Below are 20677 nucleotides of genomic sequence, written 5' to 3' on the forward strand. Positions count from 1 at the left end.
GTCAAATATGCTTAATTTAAAACAACCCTGTGCCACCAAATGCTAGTTCAAGCAGAGAAATCTGACATTGTTTCTTGAAGCTACTTGATATCCATTTCTATGGGGAATCCATTTAATATACCAAGAAAAAGGCCCCACCAATAACAACTAATTTTGTGTAACATTTTTGCTTTGACTTTGCTCATAAACATCTACCAATTTGACTCCTATGTGAGGACACAAAGTACAGTTCCAGACACTGTCAGGGAGCAGACAACAAGTAGTACATCTCCACATTAAACCAATTTTATTGAATAAATACTATACCCTGTACTTGGCAGAAAGGATTCAGGCACCGTTGTGCAGAGGATGCCCTCCAAATTGGACTATTGCAATGTGCTTTATATTGGACTGTCTCTGAAAAATGTCTAAAACATAGATGGTTCAAAATACAGCTGCCAGGCTAGCATCAGGGGTAAGCCCTACAGATAACACTCTTCCAGTTCTGCAACAGCTGTATTGATTTACCATTGGGTTGAGGCCCAATTCAAGGTCTGGTTTTGACTCTTCACAACATGACAGAGTCACTTCAGTGAACTTAAAAGGGTGTAACTCTGCTTAGGATATCATTGTAAGTGGTCTGAGGTCAGGACCATCTGCTCTCCCTGTACACTTAGGTAATTTTCAGAAGCCTTGTTTCATATAGTCCCATCATCTCAAGTAGGATGGGCAGCAAAACCTGGCAGGGCCTTTTGTGGAGTGCCCCCTCAGGCAGATTTATTTAACTCTCGTAGTATCGGAATTTAAGAATACTTGTCCTGTTTTGGCAAGCTTTTGAACTTGCTTATGACTGAGAAGAATGTGGGGTTGAAATTGGTCCCATGACTATGGCATTTATTAACTGGATTTGCTTCATCTTTGTAAAATCTTTGGAGACAGTTTGATACTTTGTAAGCTTCTTTGAAGACCAGAATAGTTAAGAAATGCGGGATATATTTCATTTAATAAAAGCATAAATAGAACAGAGTTCACTGGTAGTGCAAAGATGCCCTGGGACAAAGCATGGGGAAGTGTTCTTCTGTTATCTCAGTGGCATCTATTTCCCTAGGGAATGCTTGTTCATAGGCATGGAAACAGCAGATTTGCAGAATGCCCCAGATATATGAGGTTACTGGTCTCACCCAAACAATCACAAGGTGCCCATTTGTATGCAGAATAGGGCCTCCACCTTTTTCTCCTGACCCAATTCTACTAAATCTTTCTGTCCTGCCTGCCTGCAATCTTATTTCCCTAGCGCTGTATAGAATTTAGAGAGCTTAATTTCTTGCTGGCAAGAGAAATAGCATTTTCCTGATCTATATAATTATGCATATTTAGCTCAGTCACATGAAGCTGCATAAATATGGCACATACAGAGTCAGAGACGACTAGCATCCTCATTATTAGTATTGTTCTGTAGTGCCATCAGTGTTTCTGGCACTGTGCAGAGTAACATAAGCAAAAGATTCTACCCTAGGAGGTTTTGGGGCTTTGAGGCAGGTGCAAAAAGGAAAAAGCAAGGTGATAAGACATTCCATAGCATAGGGGCTACAGAACCATGGAGAGTTCTTGGCATTTGTGGAACTTCTTGCCTGTCTAAAGAGAATAAGAACCTCCGCTGCTGTCTGGTGCTCAGATTTAGCATGAAATAACACAGCTTTAGCCCATGGAAACTGAGCAAGCAACACAGGAGAAAGAGCCCCTAGAAAGGCTGGCTTTTGTGTTGTTATGGTGTAATAATTATGGGATTCAAGGCAGCTGACACAGTATCAATAACAGAACAAGAAGTATTAAAAAAAAACCTTAAAACAACAATATAAAATTGAAGAACAGCTTAAAATCATACCAGCAACAGCATAACAGCCATGACCTGCTTCAGGTGCCTCCACCTTCTGAGATCAGTCAGGTGCCAACCTAGGAGAGGGCCTTATTGGTCATGGCACCAAAGCTCTGGAACTCTCACCCCAGGGAGAGTCGTCTGTTCCCTTCTGTTGCTGTCTTCAGCCAGCAGGTGAAGACTTTTTTGTTTTATTTGGCATTCCCTCAGTGATCCCTCCTTCCTAACTAATGTTATGCTTTGTGTGTATTTTAACTGTTGTTTTTTGCCTTTTAAAATTGTTTTCATGGTGTATGCTTGGGCAGAGGGGTCATTTTAATGGTTTTATAGCGTAATTTTATCTTGTGTGTTTTAAATTGCATGCCACCTTGGCAGTCCTTGTAAGGGCAGAAAGGTGTCATATAAATTTAGTAAATAAAATAAATTAATAACTGGGGCACAAATTCAGACAGGCCTAATTTGTGGCTGTCTCCCATTTAATCTCAGAAGGTGAGGGCACTAAGAAAAGGAACACCAAAGATTATTTCAACAGGGAGACCAGTTTCATAAAGAAAGAGGAAGTCCTTCGGGTATTTTCATCCCAGATCTTTTTAGGGTTTCAGTGGTCAAAACCACATGCTGGATTGCACCTAGAAACAAACTGGAAACTAACAAAGATATCATGATAGAAATGTAGACTATTCATTACATGTTCTAGCTAACAACGTAGCTTCTATAGTCTGAACCAACCAGGGTGCATCATTGAAATAAACCCTGGGCATTACTAGAGGAAGAATGGCCAAAGCTGGATTAGATAGCCAGGAAGAGAGAGTTACAGAGTATGAAATAGTTGGCTATAAAGGGGTTATGTGATAGCAGCTGTCAGTTGGGGCGAACTGGCAGTAGTATCTTGTTCTGTGAGTGGTGGTTAAGGATCCTTACTTCTAATTCCCTTTCTAATTTAGCACTAATGAAACTGGATTACATATTTGGCCAAACTTTTGTGCCTGTCTGCTCCTTCTTACTTCAGTCTGCTCAGAGGTAGTATACTGAGCAGGTCTCCCCAGTTAAAGCGAGCAGGAATACCACCTGGCTCCAAGATCAATGACCTAGAGCCTTTTTGTCTCTTACCTTTCAGTACTGGGTCGGCAATGCCGTTTGGATGTGTTACCCTGGGAGATAAAAAAGATTACAACCAGCCATCTGAAGTGACTGACAGATATGACCTGGGGCAGGTCATCAAAACGTAAGTATTATATTAATTTTCTCTGCATATTTGGTCAGACTGGAAAGGTCCATTCATAGCTGTGTCATACATTAAGCCAGTTCTGGTGAAGCAGTGGAGAAATTAGAAGAGCAATCAATATAGTGGGGGTGGGAGGCTAATGCAGTAGTGGTAGAACTGCAGCTGGTTTGTGCAAGGCCAAACTACAAGTTACGGCTGACATGGGAGAGACGACAATAATGACCTCTCCATGTTGTTTTCTCTCTGTTTTCTCTGTCACTGTGTGACATCACGCCATGCATCCCCCACATCCTTGGCTGCTGCTGGCAGGGAGTGATCACATCACAATAAGTGAAACTGTGAATTTCGGGAAGATAGGGGTCCCTTTTCCATATGCACTGTAAGCCAGGAGTCTCCAACATGGTGCACACCAAATGTTTTTAGAAAGTGGGCAGGGCCTGATGGGGCATCGGCACTGGAGGGCTTCTCATTGGCTGAGCAGATTTTTTTTTTAATGTTGTTTTGGGAGCAGCTGCCACCACTGCACAAGGATCTTCACTGGGTGACTGAAGGTAAGCTGCGTGTAAATATTTTAAAACAGTATGCTCATTTTAAAAGGCATCCTGTTAAACAGACCTTCTGCCTCAAACGTTGATGACCTACTATTAGAATTATGCATAACCTCACTCCCTGACATTTTGCTGTTGGCTCCACCTCCTGTCGTGGCTATTCTGCTATTGGCTCCGCCTCCTGCAACAGCCATTTTGCAGATGTGCCCTCCACCCTGCGTCAGAATTCCAAAGGCACCTGCAGGCTCAAAATGGTTGGGATCTCTAATGTGAGCTGTAGGTTGGAAATTTATTAAAATGAAACGTGTGTTGTTTCCATCAGGGGAGTTGTTTTCCTATGTTCTGACACAGACCTACAGGAACATATGATAGGTAGTGGTGTGATTCATCTGCTTCCCCCACTGAGCACACACATATATATTACCACTTTCCCCAAAGCATCCTAATTTAGTTGGGATCTGAATTGATGTATCTGGCAAGAACGTCGCAAGAAATTTATTGGAATATCTGAAAATAAGAACATAGATAACTGCGTTTCTCTTGGGAAAGCAGCTCATAAAACAAAATTATTTACTACTGGGCTGCTTCGGCTCTTGTACAAGAACTGTTTAAATGTACGGTGGCTGTTCTTTCCGCAGAGAAGAGTTCTGTGAGATATTCCGTGCCAAGGAGAAGTCAACAGGGAAGCTCTATACATGCAAGAAGTTTCTGAAAAGGGATGGGCGCAAAGTACGGAAGGCAGCCAAGAATGAAATCATCATCCTGAAAATGTGAGTTGTGAATGTCCACAGAGACAGTGAGCCTTACCCAAGCCTCTACTTCTTTAGTTGCCCTGTTGCCATCTTCACTTTGCCAGCAATCTTCTTCAGACTACAGGGCATACAGCATGAGTGCTCCACACATTCAACTGCAGGCTGGAATACCGCTTATTCACATGCAAGTTGTTTTTCAGAATTCCTGATCACACACAGACAGCCATGAACATTGAGGCTTTATTATCCACCCTTCAATCAAACATGCACAGGGAAGGGGGGGCAGAGCCTGCTGCCACAATGCCATCTTCTATTCCCCACACATTCTCTCTATGTATCCTGTTGTCAGAAAATAACCATAAGAACATAAGAAAGGCCATGCTGGATCAGACCAAGGTCCATCAAGTCCAGCAGTCTGTTCACACTGTGGCCAATCAGGTGCCTCTAGGAAGCCCACAGATAAGGCAACTGCAGCAGCACCATCCTGCCTGTGTTCTACAGCACCTAATATAATAGGCATGCTCCTCTGATCCTGGAGAGAATAGGTATGCATCATGACTAGTATCCATTTTTATTAGTAGCCATGAATAGCCCTCTCCTCCATGAACATGTCCACTCCCCTCGTAAAGCCTTCCAAGTTGGCAGCCGCCACCACATCCTGGGGCAGGGCGTTCCACAATTTAATTATGCCAGTGATGAAAGGGCCACATCTGCTTCACAAAGTGATAATTGTGACTCTCTCTACTAAACCCATTGCTAGACTGGCCCTCTCACTCAGGTGTGAAATTATCAACAATGATATGTAAGTAATTGCAGTTCTGCTTGAGCTGTCCACGAGGAGATCTTTTCTAAAGTTACTGGCATTGCACACTAGCTCATCCCATGACCCTGATGACCTCCAGATCATTCACTATGTGACCGATTGTTCATCTAGTCCCATCATCCCATGTAGTTCTCTAAGGTCTGAAGCAGATGTCCTGCAATCTCAAAGTCTTTTAACTGGAAATGCTTGGGGCCTTCTGCATGCAAAACATGTACTCTACTATTGAGCTAAGGACCTTCCCCTACCGAATTTAGGACTACTTCTGGATGTTCATATGATAAGAGCAATTAAGAGGCATTTGCATGATAGATAAATCTCAAGATGAGGAGAAAGTTGTGTTGTGTTTCATGGCTAGTGATATATACCATGCAGCAACTTCCTGGCTTCCTTATTTATTTGTGATACTTTCAACCCACCCTTCTCTAACAATGATTCAAAGTAGGAAATAACGTTATTTAAAATCATAGTAAAAAGGTAAATGTACAACAATATCTGATAATAAAAACCAACACATCAGAAAACCAAAGTTTATATAAATGCCCATAGGATTTCCTAATTTTAAAAAGAATACAGGAATGGAAGAAATTACCCATACATATGATGGAAACCATCTCAGATATTTTCAAGAAAAAGCAGGACACAGTTGTCAAAAGATTGGCATATATATTAGGACAAGACAGAGCAGTAGAACACTTCCAACAGTTTGCTTTTTTTCTTCCTTTTCCTGCAGGGTGAAACACCCCAATATTCTGCAGTTGGTGGATGTGTATGTCACCAAGAAAGAGTACTTCCTCTTCTTGGAGCTGTAAGTTGGTTTTGCCCAGAATTCCTACGTCTCATAGATATTTGTATCTCCTCTTCTTGCACTTCCAGGGGCGCTGGGTTACCCAGGGGGACCATTTTGTTGCCACTACAAAACAAATTGCCAGAAGCATGCCTAACTTCCCAAACAGCTATCAGGAATGCCTTTGATTTTCATCCAGTGTAAAAGCCTGGTTGCAGAAAGACGTACCTGGAAACAGCCTGGGTTCGTTTGCTGAGAGATGAGCTCGGCTTGCCCCAACCTTTTCTTCTCAACTGATTATATACATTATATATGTGTGTATATATGGCAGGGAAGATGGCATGGTATAGCCCAATCTTGTCAGATCTCAGAAGCTAAGCAGGGTCAGCACTTGGAAGGGAGACCACCCAGGAAAGTTCTGCAAAGGAAGGCAATGGCAAACCACCTCTGCTTCCGACTTGCCTTGAAAACCCCTTGCTGGGGCAGCTATATGTTGGCTGCAACTTGATGGCACTTTAAAAAGGTAAAGGTCCCCTGTGCAAGCACCAGGTCATTCCTGACCCATGGGGTGATGTCACATCCCGAAGTTTTCTAGGCAGACTTTGTTTACGGGATGGTTCCCCAGTCATCTTCCCTTTACCCGTAGCAAGCTGGGTACTCATTTTACCGACCGCGGAAGGATGGAAGGCTGAGTCAACCTCGAGCCGGCTACCTGAAACCAACTTCCATTGGGATCGAACTCAGGTCATGAGCAGAGCTTGGGACTGCAGTACTGCAGCTTACCACTCTGCGCCACGGGGCTCTTTACACACACATATATATGTATACACGCACATACTCTGGCTGGCCAGAGTTGTTTAAGTCCTGTTTCTGCTAAAAACCAGAAGAATATGTTTTCCCAACTTCAGTTTATGAGTGAGCATAGGTCACAAATCTGAAGTGCAATGATTGCGCTTCCACAGGAGATTCACCTCTGAAATTATATCTCTCTGCAGGCACATCCCATGAAAGCTTTTTTGTTCTTCACTTCCTCTACATACCATTCATGATTTTATGCTCATTTTATACTCCAAGCACAATTTGCAGTAAACACAGATCAGCAAAATTGCATGCTTCCTTTGCAAGCCCCTGGTGTAAGTATTGGATACTCAATTTCCCTTCTCAATCTGTAGCTTTGTCCCTTCTCTCACCTGCAGAGCCACTGGCCGGGAGGTATTTGATTGGATCTTGGACCAAGGTTACTACTCTGAGCGTGACACCAGTAATGTCATTCGGCAAGTGCTGGAGGCTGTGGCATACCTGCATACACTAAAGATCGTACATAGGAACCTCAAGGCAAGTTGGCCAACCCCCATTAGTCTTTGCTTACACAGACACTTGAGCCAATCACCTCTCCATCCTCCATCTGCTCTTCCTTCCACTTAAAAACAGTCATGAACAAATACAACAGAGCTGCCCTGTCTCTTCCTTCCTCTTTCACTACTCTCTGTGGCTCCATGAAGCTCCATCCATGTATCCTTACCTTCTCAATATGGTATCTCTTGCTCTGCACACCAGTACTGTATGTCACATCTTTGTGAGCATGAGGGAGTTGTACATACAGTCATTAATTTGCCAGTAAGGGGATTAGTTTCTCACATCCTCTTTCATATCTGCATTCTTCTTCCTCACTGTTTCCACAGTTAGAGAATTTGGTATATTATAACCGACTAAAGAACTCCAAGATTGTAATCAGCGACTTTCACTTGGCCAAGCTGGAGAACGGACTCATCAAGGAACCCTGTGGAACTCCTGAGTATCTAGGTAAGAAATGGCCTGTTGAGCAATATCAGGGTGATACTTTCATGCAAGGACCACCAGGGGATAAGAAGTAATGTCCATCTAACTATTCTGTCCCACTATTCTCCTTAATCACACCCTCCCGAGTTCTAGCACAGACGGATATCAGCTGTACCACTCTGCCCAGGAGATCTGCAACTCTGAGACCTGCTTGTGAGCTTTTGTGATGAAAAATCAGAACTAATCATAGCTGCTTTAGACAGTCCTTCCATGCTCTCACACCCCAAAGTATTCATTCATACAAAGCCTAAGCTTCTGTTTCCCACCTTCAGCCTGGCTACCCCATGTATTTATTCCTTATCAACATTTGTTACTAGCAATCCATCTCCCTATGGTTCCAGGGAGAGAAGACTCAGTGGATGGAATTTTGAAATTAAAAGAATCCAGATTCAAATTCCCACCGTCTAAAGTATGCAGGGCAAGTCACTGGTTCTAAGCCTAACCTTTCTGACAGGGTGAAGTGAAACCAAAACACCATTTTGTAAAGGCATGATACATATATAACAAATTAATAAATACCACATGGTTATCCTGCCCAAGAATTAATACACCTTCTATTCTCAGGAGATATGGAAGAACAAGTCCCTGAAACTGTACACCCATTTACCTGGTACAGTAAATTGGTTGTAATTTCTGCAGATTCTGGCGTTTAAAAATGTAGCTTCATTCAGATGACCTTTTCAAAGTTTAATGGTGAGAGACATAGTCACTCCTACTGTCCCCATGCAATCACCTCACATTTGGCCTACTATCTATATGTGGGCCTCTTCTTTGTATATACACCCTAATACACACAGACTCAGAATGTCCCATTTGTATCCTGAAAAAAGTGAGAATGTTCACTTGAGAGTATTTCACAATATGGGTACTAAATCGGGTGAGCAATTTTATCTTTTAAGAATTCAACTCTATTCCCCTAAACTTTGTGTACACAGAAAGCTAGTATGTCAGGGGAAGTGTTATAGCCTGGCCCTCTCCCTGATGTCCTCATTTTCTATTTGCAGTGAGTTTGCATCATTCAAATATGGAATTCCCCAACCTGCATTTTGAAGTGGTATAGCTCTAAGTCTTTACCCTGAGTTATGTCTAAATGGACAATTAAATTCTGATCACAACAAAGTTCTTGATAGCATAAGCCTTAGAGTTTTATTTCCTCCTTGAATCCCAGTGAGAAAGAAGGGCTATAAATAACGTAAATAAAAGTTTCATTCTGATGTTTTCAGTGCGAAAGAGATCTGTCCACAGATAGTTTTCACCCCCTACTTCTGTCCTTGCAGCTCCTGAGGTGGTAGGGCGCCAGCGATATGGGAGGCCTGTAGACTGCTGGGCAATTGGTGTCATCATGTACATTCTGTAAGTAAGAGGGGATGAAAAATACTGGGCTTCTTAACTTATCAAAATAGCTACTTGGGTGGGAGAAATGGCCAGAAAATTGCAACGGATTTCTTGGGAGATCAGTAACTGGAGACCACCCATCTAGTTATAAAAGACTGTAGCAATTATCATTCATTAGAAGGTGGGAAAGAGAAATGAAGATGTATAGCTAGTGGCTTCACTATTCCCTTCACCTTCAATGCTCCCCCCTCCCCGACCATCTCTGTCCTTTAGCTTGTCAGGGAACCCACCCTTCTATGAGGAGATGGATGAAGATGATTACGAGAACCATGACAAGAACCTATTCCGTAAGATCTTGGCTGGTGACTATGAGTTTGATCCTCCATATTGGGACGATATCTCACAAGCAGGTAAAGCTCCTTGAACTGAAGGAGGGGAAAGTAAAATGCATTTTGCTACCTATAGGAGGCACAATTGATTTATTACTTGTGGGGGAAGCTATTTTTTCCCCTCTGCTAGGTTGCCAGCCCACAGTTGGCAACCCCTGGAAACTTCAGAGAGGTGAAGATTCAAGATACCACCATAATGCAATGCCGTGACATTGCTTCTGGTCGTCTACCTGGAAGTGATGTAACAACATTTGCACAACACACCATGAACTTCCCAAATCTCTATGGTTTTTACCCTAGACATCTGGCAAATTCCTGAGCATCACAAGATGCCACTTCCTAGTACATAACTGGAAGCAATGTTCTCCCGCCCCCCATTTTGCTCACACTGATCCACTGAGCAGGAGCCTGGAGGCAGCAGGTTGCCCACTACGGCCCCCACTATGCTCTAGACGGAAAGGCTTGGGAGGAGGGTGACTGTGGAAAAATTAGAGGCTTAAGCAGGCCCTTCCTTCTCTATTCCTTCAGTCAAATTGGTTTCCTCTCATGGCTAGTTCCCATTTTAAAGACACTTTGCAAAATTATTAATCACTCCTTTTCTGTAGACTAGCCCAAAGGTTCCACACCTGATTTGCTTCAGGTAATTCCCACAGCTATTGTAGTTTGGGTTACCAACCTCAAGGTAGAGCCTGGAGTTCTGCCAGAATTAGATCTCCAGACTACAGAGATCAGTTCCCCGGAAGAAATGGCAGCTTCGGAAGATGGACTCCATAGCACAACATCTCTGCTGAATTCCCTCCCCTCCTCTCTTACTACCCCCAAATCGCCAGAGTTTTGCAAGCCACAGCTGGCAACCTTAACTGATGTGCAGAGCCACAGCATTGTCTGCCATGATGCTTCTCTTCATCCCGTGCAACCAGTAAGATTTCCTAATTTTGTACTTGCAGCCAAGGATCTGGTAGCCCGTCTGATGGAGGTGGACCAAGACCAGAGAATTACAGCACAGGAAGCTATTTCTCATGAATGGTAAGCCTCCACAGCTATTCCCAATAAACAGAAGAAAGAGAACTTTCTTTTAATAGTATGAGGCAGAATGGCAAGAAAATCAGAGGTGCAGGATATATAAGATTAGTACAGTTTTGACATAGTGATATTTCTTTATGCCAGAGGAAAGCTACAGATCCTACCTGTACAATGTAATGGAGTGAACCTGATGAAGGGGAAATAAATGAGGCATTCCTGTGTTTTACAGCATCTGGACTGGCATGGGTTGATGAGAGAACACTGTGGTGACTGCAGGCTGTGGGAATGAAGCCTTTCACCTCTCCCTAAAACCACTGTGACACATTTATCCACAGACTGGGTAAAGAGTAGCATTACCCTACCTTGCAGAAGGGGGGGGGGAACGATCAGAAGGTGTGGGGTAGAAACTGCACCAAAGCCTCAGAGGAAAATTGAAAGTTTCATTGAGAAGTTAGCTCTCTCTATCCAGATAGCAAAAACTAAGGTACAAGTGCTAATATAGAATGGGTGCGTCAGCTTGCAATTTGTACTCAATTATTGGGAATATTTGCAATTTTGCTTGTATAAGGCATTTATAACTTAAATTCCATAAATACATCAAATATTGCAATTCTGTATGCTAAGTAAGTTATGAATAATGTATTTTATGTTGTTAACGCAGTAAAATTAGTTTAGGTAACAGGACAGTAAGTATTGCATATATTTCAAAAATTCCTAGATTTTTTGTTCTTTTCCAGGAGAAAAAAAAACAGGAAAAAAAATTTCCCCCATGGCTTCAAACTTTCCAGAAATTTTACATCTCCAAGTAAAACTGAACAAGAAAACGAGATTAAGAGGATTTCATTGCCAAGAGGTGCTTCTCATTATCATGTTTTCTGTTCCCAGGATCTCTGGCAATGCTGCTTCAGACAAGAACATAAAGGATGGAGTGTGTGCTCAGATTGAGAAAAATTTTGCGAGGGCAAAATGGAAGGTAATGTTGCAGTTGAGGCTACTGGCACAGTTTCCCAGTTGCAGTACAGAAAGTTTGAAACTGGATCAAGTCTTGGGGAGACACCTCTTTCTCACTCTTACTCTCACGTATCTCTTTAGGACTTGCTGGTTTTATTCCTGAAAAGCTAAAATTATTTGTAAGAAATGAAGCCCAGCTTCACTGCAGCCTGTTAAGCAAAGGCAAGGCCATTGTCCATTCCCCACAGCACGGAATGTGATTAATAACACAGCTAAGCTGACTGTTTATGGGAAACATAGATTAAAATCCCCCCTAAGATCTGAAGCATGAGTGGCTTTGCTTGCTTAAATTAAATCTATCCACCTAACCACTACCTTAAAAGGCTGTTATAGTTTTTTTGCCATGCCCCAAGGCTATTTTGCCTCAGAGGGAGGGCAGGAATCAGGAGCAAATAAAAACTTCTGTTTTGGATGAAATGGGTTTTGTGTACCACCATTGCCTTTACACAGCTGTTGGGAGTTTGTGGTGGAAGCCAGGAACCATGGGGGTGGGGGGCAGAAGCTGCACCAAGCTTGCCAGCAGCAGCTGTGAATGTGGACAGGGTCTGGTACCTGCAGCAGGCCCAGCAGTGAAGGCCAGGAGCCATACTGCGGTCACCAACATCGATGTTGGCGTGGGGAAGTTGGGGGGTGGGAGACCTGCTGAGCTCACTGGTGGCAGCTTTGAAGGTGGAGGGACTTTGGGAGCCACAGCAGGCCTTGAGGCAAAGGATAAGAGATATTGCAGAGCTTGAGAAGGTGGAGAAAAGAGCAGCCATAATGATCAGGGGGCTAGAGCAACTGCCCTATGAGGAGCAGTTAGAATGCTTGGGGCTGTTTAGCTTGGAAAGAAGGCGGTTAAGGGGAGACATGATAGAGGTCTATAAAATTATACATGGTATGGAGAGAGTGGACAGGGAGAAGCTTTTCTCCCTCTCTCATAATACTAGAATGTGGGGTCATCTGCTGAAGCTGGAGGGTGAGAGATTCAAAACAGATAAAAGGAAGTATTTCTTCACACAACGCATAGTTAAATTGCCTATTATATTAGGTGCTTTGGATTGGAACACAGGCAGGACAACATTGCTGCAGCTGTCTTGTTTGTGGGCTTCCTAGAGGCACCTGGTTGGCCACAGTTTGGACAGACTGCTGGACTTGATGGACCTTGGTCTGATCTAGCATGGTCTTTCTTATGTTCTTAAGAGTTGCAGTGGGCTGGTCAGCATCAATGTTGGGGGGCTGGGGGGGAAGAAGTGTGGTGGTCTTTGCAGTAGAGGATGGGACCCATACCAGGCTCACCGATGGCTGTGACTGAGGAGAGGCAGGAACCACAATACTCGCAGGGAGTATCCCTTCCCCCTCTTCATTTTAATTTAAATTTTTAGGCAAGAGCCATGATGGGCTGCTTGTAGTGATGGTGGAGGGGGAGGTTAAACCTAAGAAGGGGAAGGGATCCTCCCCCTGAGAGTATTGTGGGTCCCCACTTGTATATATAGGATGCTGTAATGATGTTGGAATGATTATGATATTCCATATACCCAAATTTGATGAGGATGAAAAGTAATAAAGATGGTTACTACTATGTGGCGACAAATGGTAGCTTTTTAAATATTAAACAGTAGGTTATCTTTCTACTTAAAATAAGCTGTGATTTATATCAGTGATTAAAACAAGGCTTGACAATATTTCAAAATAATTGTTAAATTAAAAGCCAGACTTCTAGAGGCTAAAACATCTTTAAATGGATGATGACCCTAGATTGCAGTTTTTAGAAGATTGCTAATCTAGTATTCAGTGAGGAGTTAGGCTACAAAATTCATGCAGTTGGATGAATCATCATGAGGTGTAATGCAAAGTACACTAGGGGTGTTATTCTTCCGCCTTACTTGCTTGCTTTCTGATGTTTTAGCCTTGTATCTCAAGAGTTTGTCTGCACTCACAAGCAGACACAAAGTGCACTTACAATAAAGCTGACATTCTCTGGTGCTAACATACTGAGGTTAAAAAACAAACATGACAAGAAACTCATAAGAGTTTGAACAGGTAATGTCAAATTCTGGAGGAAAGAGAATGCATGACAGAGGTACAGCTTCTAGCCTTCACCCCAATAATAGGTAGCAGAGGGCTTTAAATTGTCAGGTTACCAGTGAGAGGTATGACAGATTTGCTCTACTTTTGTTTATATGTAGATCAGAAATATTTGGCACACAAGAGGCTTTTTTTAAGTAAAAAGTAAAATGGTTTTATTCAGCTCCTTTGAGGGAAATGTAAAGGTTAGGGTCATAAAGTATCATAACATGAATATGGCTTGCAACAGAACAACAAGCATGAGGAACTATGATGATTATATACAAGAGATATTTTGTAATTCAAGATGTATCTAAGGTGGTTCACCGACAAGTGTTGATACTTTTATTAAGTACTGAGATTGATTTCCCTTCGGCAGTCACTGCTTTGCTCCATAAACATAAGCTTCTTCAAACAGGAGTTCTTTAGTTGGAGGAGTTAGGAACATAATATACAATTTCCCAGTTTTCTTCTTTAAACTGGCCTGGAATCCCTCTTTTCACTACAGCTATTTCCCATTAAAAACTTAGGGATCACCCTCTCAACACTAGAGCTGTTTGCCTTTATAACTGCTTATGGATCCTTTCTGATCCTAACCCAAAGGGAGTACCTCTCACACCAGAGGAGAACCCTCTACAGACAGCTTGCAGTTCATGCCGCTGTCTCCAACACTGTCCATTAACAGCCCTCCCTCAACTGTCTATTCCCAATTGTCAGTTTTCTAACTGCCATCCTTAGAATTCCATTTGAACTCCCTGTCAATCAAGGGGTTCTATGACCGGGACAACTCCTCAGAATGCAGCTGTCTGTCACAGGGGTCATCTTTTGCATTCCAACTGCAGAAAGCCATTCGGGTGACTACAATGATGAAGAGACTCAGAGCATCAGAGCACACAGATGGAGCCAAGCCAGCCACTCCCACTGCTGCAACAACAGACAGTGCTGCCACGACAGAGACCACCAACGCCCCACAGGCTAAAGCTGAAGCAGATGGCACAGCGCCAACCTCAACCACTGAAGCAGTGCCAGCAACAACAGCGGTAGCTCCAGATCCTGCAGCAACAAGCTCAGAAACAACGCCAACAACTCCGGCAGAAATTCCAGCAACATCATCGTCAGCACCCACTACGTGTAACGGGGAAGAAACCACTACTCCTAGTGCCACCCCAGAGTCCTTGAATGAGGAGACTGGCTGAGTCGGGGGGTAGGGCAAGGGTGGGGTTGCACCTCTCTTTGTTGTATCTCTTTGTAAATAATCATTGGCATGGTACCCCAGCCTCTCCTGGCTTCCTAACCAACCCCTCTGCGTGTGGCTGTCAGTCTGCCTGACTTTACGTGTCTCCAGCTAGGTGCCAGCAGAGTTTCTATTTTTTATGTGACAGAGTCCAGAATGGCCCTGATGGGTCCAAGTGGACAAGTGGTTCTGGAGACCCAGCCCATTGCATGAAATTCTCTCTGTGTTGCTTTCCTTTTCTTTGTCATGTTTGGTAACCTTTGTTAAGTTTCTTTTCTTACTACTAGCTGCCCCCAGGGCATTCTCTCTCTATCAGTCACTCCTTCACTTGCTACCAAGCTTTCTCACTCAGACAGGGTCATAAGACACTGAAGATCTGTGATCAGAACTTCAGACATCTTTTCTTTAAAAGCAGACACCAGGAGCCTAATCTGAATCAGAGCTATGGTGCCAGTGTAGGAGAGGGAACCTTTCGTACATGGACTCCCCAAGAAAACATTTCTGAAGGAAGGGTTAAACCCCGATGCCTCTGTCACAAACAATTCAAATTGGGGTCTCCCTTGCAGGGGCTTTTAAAGAAAATTAGAGATATCTGGTCATTCAATCATGGATCTTTACCAGTAGCCTTCTGAGCCTAGCTTTGAGGAGCTAGGGAAACCAGATCAGATATAAGAGCCATATCCTTCAGCTGATTACTCTGCTATACCCTGGAGGTAGGGAGAATGGAGGAATGGGACAAAGGTCCAGGTAAGGCCTTATTGGGTGACATAGAGGTCTACACACTGCCATATTGGAGCTGTCACATTAGGCATATTCATTCAGGATGCAGGTGGAAACCATGTGCTTAGGTGCAGGTGAGTTCTTCCATAACAACTTATCTCCATGTTTGTCATATGGTTATGTGTGTGCAAAAATGATATGTATGTCTGTATGTGCTGCCACACAAGGGTCAATTTATGGACACAGCTGAGGTATGCTGTACATGTGCTTGTCTACATGGATACAATCCTTTCTGGGAACAGGGGGAAAGTAACCTTCCTCACTCAGCTAGCAACCTTACAATTTTAAAAGCAAATGGGAGGTTACACTATATTTCACCTTATCCCAATAACTCAAGGTAGATGATAACATATGATTGTGGCTATTGGAGACCTGAGAGGGAGTTATAGGTTATAAGAAGTTGTTAGTAGAAGTCAGTGCTCAAGAAGAAGTGGGGCTATAGCTCAGCAATAAAGAATTTGCTTTATATGCAGAAGGTCCAGGTTGAATCCGACATCTCCAGTTAAAAGGATTAAGTTACAGCGGATGTGAACGACCTCTGCCCGAGACCCAGGAGAGTGAACACTACAGACCACAATAGATGATCTGTCTATAAGGCAGCTTCACGTGTGTGTTCAAGAGGCTAAAGCTTCTCCGTTCTCCAGATCAGCACTGTAGACAGGTGGATCCTAACCTAAGACAAAACTCTATTGGTGCGGTCTACTGGTGGATCCATTTGAATGAAACTTCATGACAGCATTGTATGATTCAAACCATGAGAGCAGAGGGGTGAGTTCCAGTTTGTTTGTTTGTTTTGCAATGTTGTGTTAAATAGGACAAGCAGAAGCAAAGGAGGCCAGATCCCTTTAATAACTGTTTAGCAGAAGGAATCTCTGCAGCAGTTTCCACCTCTGAATGACAGAATGCACCATTCAAAATTGTTCAGGACAACTAGAAAGTATACTGGCAAAAAGAAATATGGCATTTGCAACAGAATGGATTTCATAGCAAGTAGGAATGGCAATAGCAGCAAAAAAGGTGGGGATACACAGTTGGCAAGGACGAGAAGAAAAATGATCTGCAAGAATCAGCAGCTATAAAAGAAGGAAACAAATTGGCACAGTATAAAAGGAACATGAGCTTCTACACACTGTGAACCAGATCACAGGCCTCCCAAGAGCTGCACTAGGCAAGCAGGTCAGGTACCAAAGGTGAGAGTAAAAGCACATTCTCTTTCATCCTGAAAGATGCTCACTGTGTTCCAAAAGCCAGCACTCTTCAGCCTGTGTAATAAACACTAGAATTCTCATTTTGTCCTCATTCTGTACTGCATTTCCCCTGTCTGCAAAACAGAGATGAAGATGCCTCTCAATCTCACAGAGATATTGTGAAGATAAATTTGTTTTATGCACTAAGAAATGTAATACTTCTATGTTTCTTACAGGCTTTGGTTGACAGGCTATAAAAGAGGTATAAGGCCATACATGAAACATTAATGACAAGCTTTTCAGGGGGGAAGATATGCATCCAGGTTGTGAGCAAAGATGAAAACTACTGGGAGAAGGGATAGAAACCTTGAGAGACCAGAACAACAAGAACACTATCGTGATGCATGTAATATGAGAGCTCTAGGCTTGATCCTAGGCATGTTTACTCAGAAACTGCCCCAAGTTCAACAGGACTTACTTTGAAGTTCACATGCATAGGATATCAAATGGTAGCCTGGGTCAACATTGAACATCTGAAAATTGGGAAAGGTGCTATTTGGAGCTAAAGAAGGCCCCCTCCTCATGGGGGAAGGTGCTATTTGGAGCTTAAAAAACAACAGAGGTACTGGGGTAATATTCCTCACTGTACTGCAACCTCCCATTGGTACAGCTGTGAGCAAGAAAGGGTCTGGTGAGACCAGCAGGGATTGGTGTGATGGAAAGAACAGCCCCCAAGCCAAGATGTCTTGTTCATTTCCGTCTGTTAGGCTTTTCAGCTGTTATCACCTACTCTACTAGTTAAGGGCTGGAAACATTTGTTCCTGCTGAAAGTTGGTTCCTGAGCCCCCTTTCTGTGGGTGTCCGTCCAAAGAAGAACGTGAGCCCCAAGAGAATGTATACAGCCAAAATGGTTCTTTCTTTGTAACAGAACAGCTTTACTGTGGGAAAGGAAACTGTGGACTGGCGATGTTCAATGTGTGTGATTCATACAGTAAGTAGGTTACAGTAAGTGAAATTAATGCATCACTCCAACAAGATTAGTGGTGCATATCTGTGTGACAAAGCGAAGACAGTTTATGATTTGTAGTATTTACACATGCAGCACTGCTTTGTATATGTGTCCGTGTCCTGCATTAACACTACGTTGTGTGCTCGTACAGCATATACTGTTACCGTATAAATGTATCATCATGTCTTTTAGAAACAGAGCTCAGGGCAAACATCAGGTTCTTGTGGTATTGGGGGTTTGTTTTAAGGTACTTTGTTGACAGGGTTACTAGAAGAGGGATTGGACTGCGTTATCAGGCTGCAGAGTTGCCCCTTGTCCTTAATCGGAGGGGCAGAACAGAATAAATTACACTAAGTGCAATTCTAAGGAGAATTACTCCAGTCTAGCCTATTCATTTCAATGAGCTTAGACTGGAGTAACTCTGCATAGGATTGCACTGTCAGAGACCTAGTGCTGATCCATTCTCGTCTCTAATCATTAAACTTTTACCAAGAATGGCACCTAAAATAATATGCTTCTAATCTGTCCTGTGTCTGACTATTTTGAAGATTCAAGTGGTGGAGTCATTTATTTCAGCTGCTGGTCAAATACAAAAGTCCTTGAAGGCTACAAGGTTTCCCTTGTTTTCTGACCAACTTCCCACCTGATGGGGCTTTTTTCCAATGTAAAGGTGTAAACCCTTTCCTCTCAAGGAGATTCCAACAGTGCAATCCTATGAAAAGTCACTCCAGTCTAAGCCCATTCATTTTAATGGAATTAGACTGGAGTACCTCTTCATAGAACAGAACAGAAACATTTATTGCGGCATTACGCCAATAAAAATTTAGAACAGCAAAAGTACCTCTTCATATGTTTCCACTGTAAATCACTCTCAAGGCAAGCTCCTGCTGAGCATTAGAATTTTATTTTATTTACTCATTCAAAAATGTACACCCCATCCCATCTGTCCTAAATGGTAGACTGGGCTCACTCAACCATTAAGGACTGCTTTAATATATCTCTTTGTGGAACTGTAAAATCTAGCTTTGGCTTAAACTGTATTTTAAATGGAAGTTGTGGCTTCTGGATAGACTGATCATAGGAAAAAAAGCTACTTTCTACCATGTGCAAGAGCCTTGGTTAATAGTATGACAATAGTTCCAGCAGATGCACAACTCACTTCAGAACCAGGCACACAAGGCAAACAGCACAATAGCTTCAGGAGTATTTCATGCTCATAATGGAGAGAACTGTAGAACCTCAACTGCTCAGTACAGCTCTCCTGGGTCAGACGTGACTAGGGATGCCCTTGCCTTTGCCAACAGAGGGGTGTTGCCTTTTAACTACATAAGCAGAAGACATTCAATAGATATACATTTTCCCCACCACTGCATGTTAATGCTGAGAAAAGCTGTACCTGTTGAATTTGTCCATTACACTGCTATTTAAACACAAACCCTCTGTCAGGAAAGTAAGGGGCAATCAGTGTGAACCATTAAGCCCTTTCACCTTCAATCAATGGGTCTTGCTCTCTCAGCCTTACCCTCCCACAATGCACACCAGAGGACGCCTGGCTCTTATCTATATGGCAGACCTCCTCCTTTTTACCCACGGCCTGCCTCAGTTCTTATCTTCAGTATTTCTTTCCCCTCCTCCTTCCTCACAAGCAGCTGCATGTTTGTAAGTTTGAGTTCAGTCTATGAAACTGTTTTATTTCAATGACAGCCACCTAGCAATTCCTGTGTAATTGCCGCACTGTACCACATGGGAAAAAAATAAAATCCTTTCTAAGGATAAACAGAGATCACCTCCTTGTGCATTGTCTGCCTGTTTGTATCACCACTAATCTGTGCCACACCCCCTTTGATCGCCTGGGTTGAACCCTAGGCTCTCTGGCTTGGCATGCGAAGAAGCGGCCCTTGGTGCCACTAACCTTTCAGAGGTTTTCCAGATTATAATGCAACTGCAAATAATGTTGTTTTTTTAAAGGGCCAGAACAAAGATTAAAAGGAACACACCTAAAATGCACCACAATCTTACATCTGGTTTGAAACTAATGTATGCCTTTGCCCCACTTTGAATTCTAAGAAGCCATGTGTGTTACACTAGCCTGAAGTCAATTTAAGTTTGTAGAATAGACATGCCTTAAAGTATGCCAAACAGGAATCCCTTTTTATCCCAATGAATTTCCCAACTTTGACTTTCAAACCCTACAAGAGCCATTTTCAAGGACACCATCTTACATTGATTTTATTCTGAAGGACCCATTCACTGAGATCCACATGATACATGATATGTCATGCCTAGACACAGACCATTCCCAGATATCTCCTCCATGGGTTTGTACTCAGATACAGGAGACAGTGCCTAAGACCTGGCAAGTTCATTTCTGGAAGAAAGCCCAACCACCCAATCAGCAACAGCATTTCTCAGCCATTTTCTTTGTTATTTGTGCTTTATAGTAGCCTTCCTTAATTCCATACAAGTTTGAAACACTGCAAAAGGAACAAACAGATACATACTCCACCTCTATATACATACTTCCAAATGAGAGGTGAAAGAAAATGGAGGAGGAACAAGCTAACCAAGGAAGGCTAAGGCCAACAGCATACATGCATTTTAAGCGATTTAATGATTACTTAGAAACCATCTCCTACTTCAGTTAATGGACATTACAACTGTTCACATGAACACTCCTCCAGCTACTGCACAAGACATCCTGGATGTTGGCCCAGACTCCCTCCATGATTAGTAACACTGTGGACTGCTGTACCTGCCCCACTCCCATTTCCTTTACTCAATGGCACATCAAAGAAAAGCCTTCTGAATTCACCAATGACCACAGTAATACTCGAACT

General features: G+C 42.9%; 1 protein-coding gene across 1 annotated transcript; it reads left to right on the forward strand.

The window, feature by feature from the left end:
- Positions 1–2975: 2975 nt before the first annotated feature.
- On the forward strand, positions 2976–15165 carry CAMKV (CaM kinase like vesicle associated). The gene is made up of 10 exons (XM_056856984.1): positions 2976–3080; positions 4267–4398; positions 5934–6008; positions 7184–7326; positions 7674–7790; positions 9104–9179; positions 9435–9571; positions 10498–10576; positions 11459–11546; positions 14473–15165. The coding sequence occupies exons 1-10, from the start codon at positions 2986–2988 to the stop codon at positions 14824–14826; spliced, it is 1296 nt and encodes a 431-aa protein (XP_056712962.1). The 5' UTR covers positions 2976–2985; the 3' UTR covers positions 14827–15165.
- The last annotated feature ends 5512 nt before the right edge of the window (positions 15166–20677 follow it).

Source organism: Euleptes europaea, chromosome 1 (assembly GCF_029931775.1).
Source record: "Euleptes europaea isolate rEulEur1 chromosome 1, rEulEur1.hap1, whole genome shotgun sequence".
Taxonomy (NCBI): Eukaryota; Metazoa; Chordata; class Lepidosauria; order Squamata; family Sphaerodactylidae; genus Euleptes; species Euleptes europaea.

What these genes read in the sequence shown, in the direction of transcription:
- CAMKV (XM_056856984.1), top strand. Translation starts at nt 2,986, where the DNA reads ATGCCGTTTGGATGTGTTACCCTGGGAGATAAAAAAGATTACAACCAG. An exon ending in CTGGGGCAGGTCATCAAAAC is followed by an intron (nt 3,081 to 4,266) that starts GTAAGTATTATA and finishes TTCTTTCCGCAG; the next exon opens with AGAAGAGTTCTGTGAGATAT. An exon ending in GAAGCTATTTCTCATGAATG is followed by an intron (nt 10,577 to 11,458) that starts GTAAGCCTCCAC and finishes TTCTGTTCCCAG; the next exon opens with GATCTCTGGCAATGCTGCTT.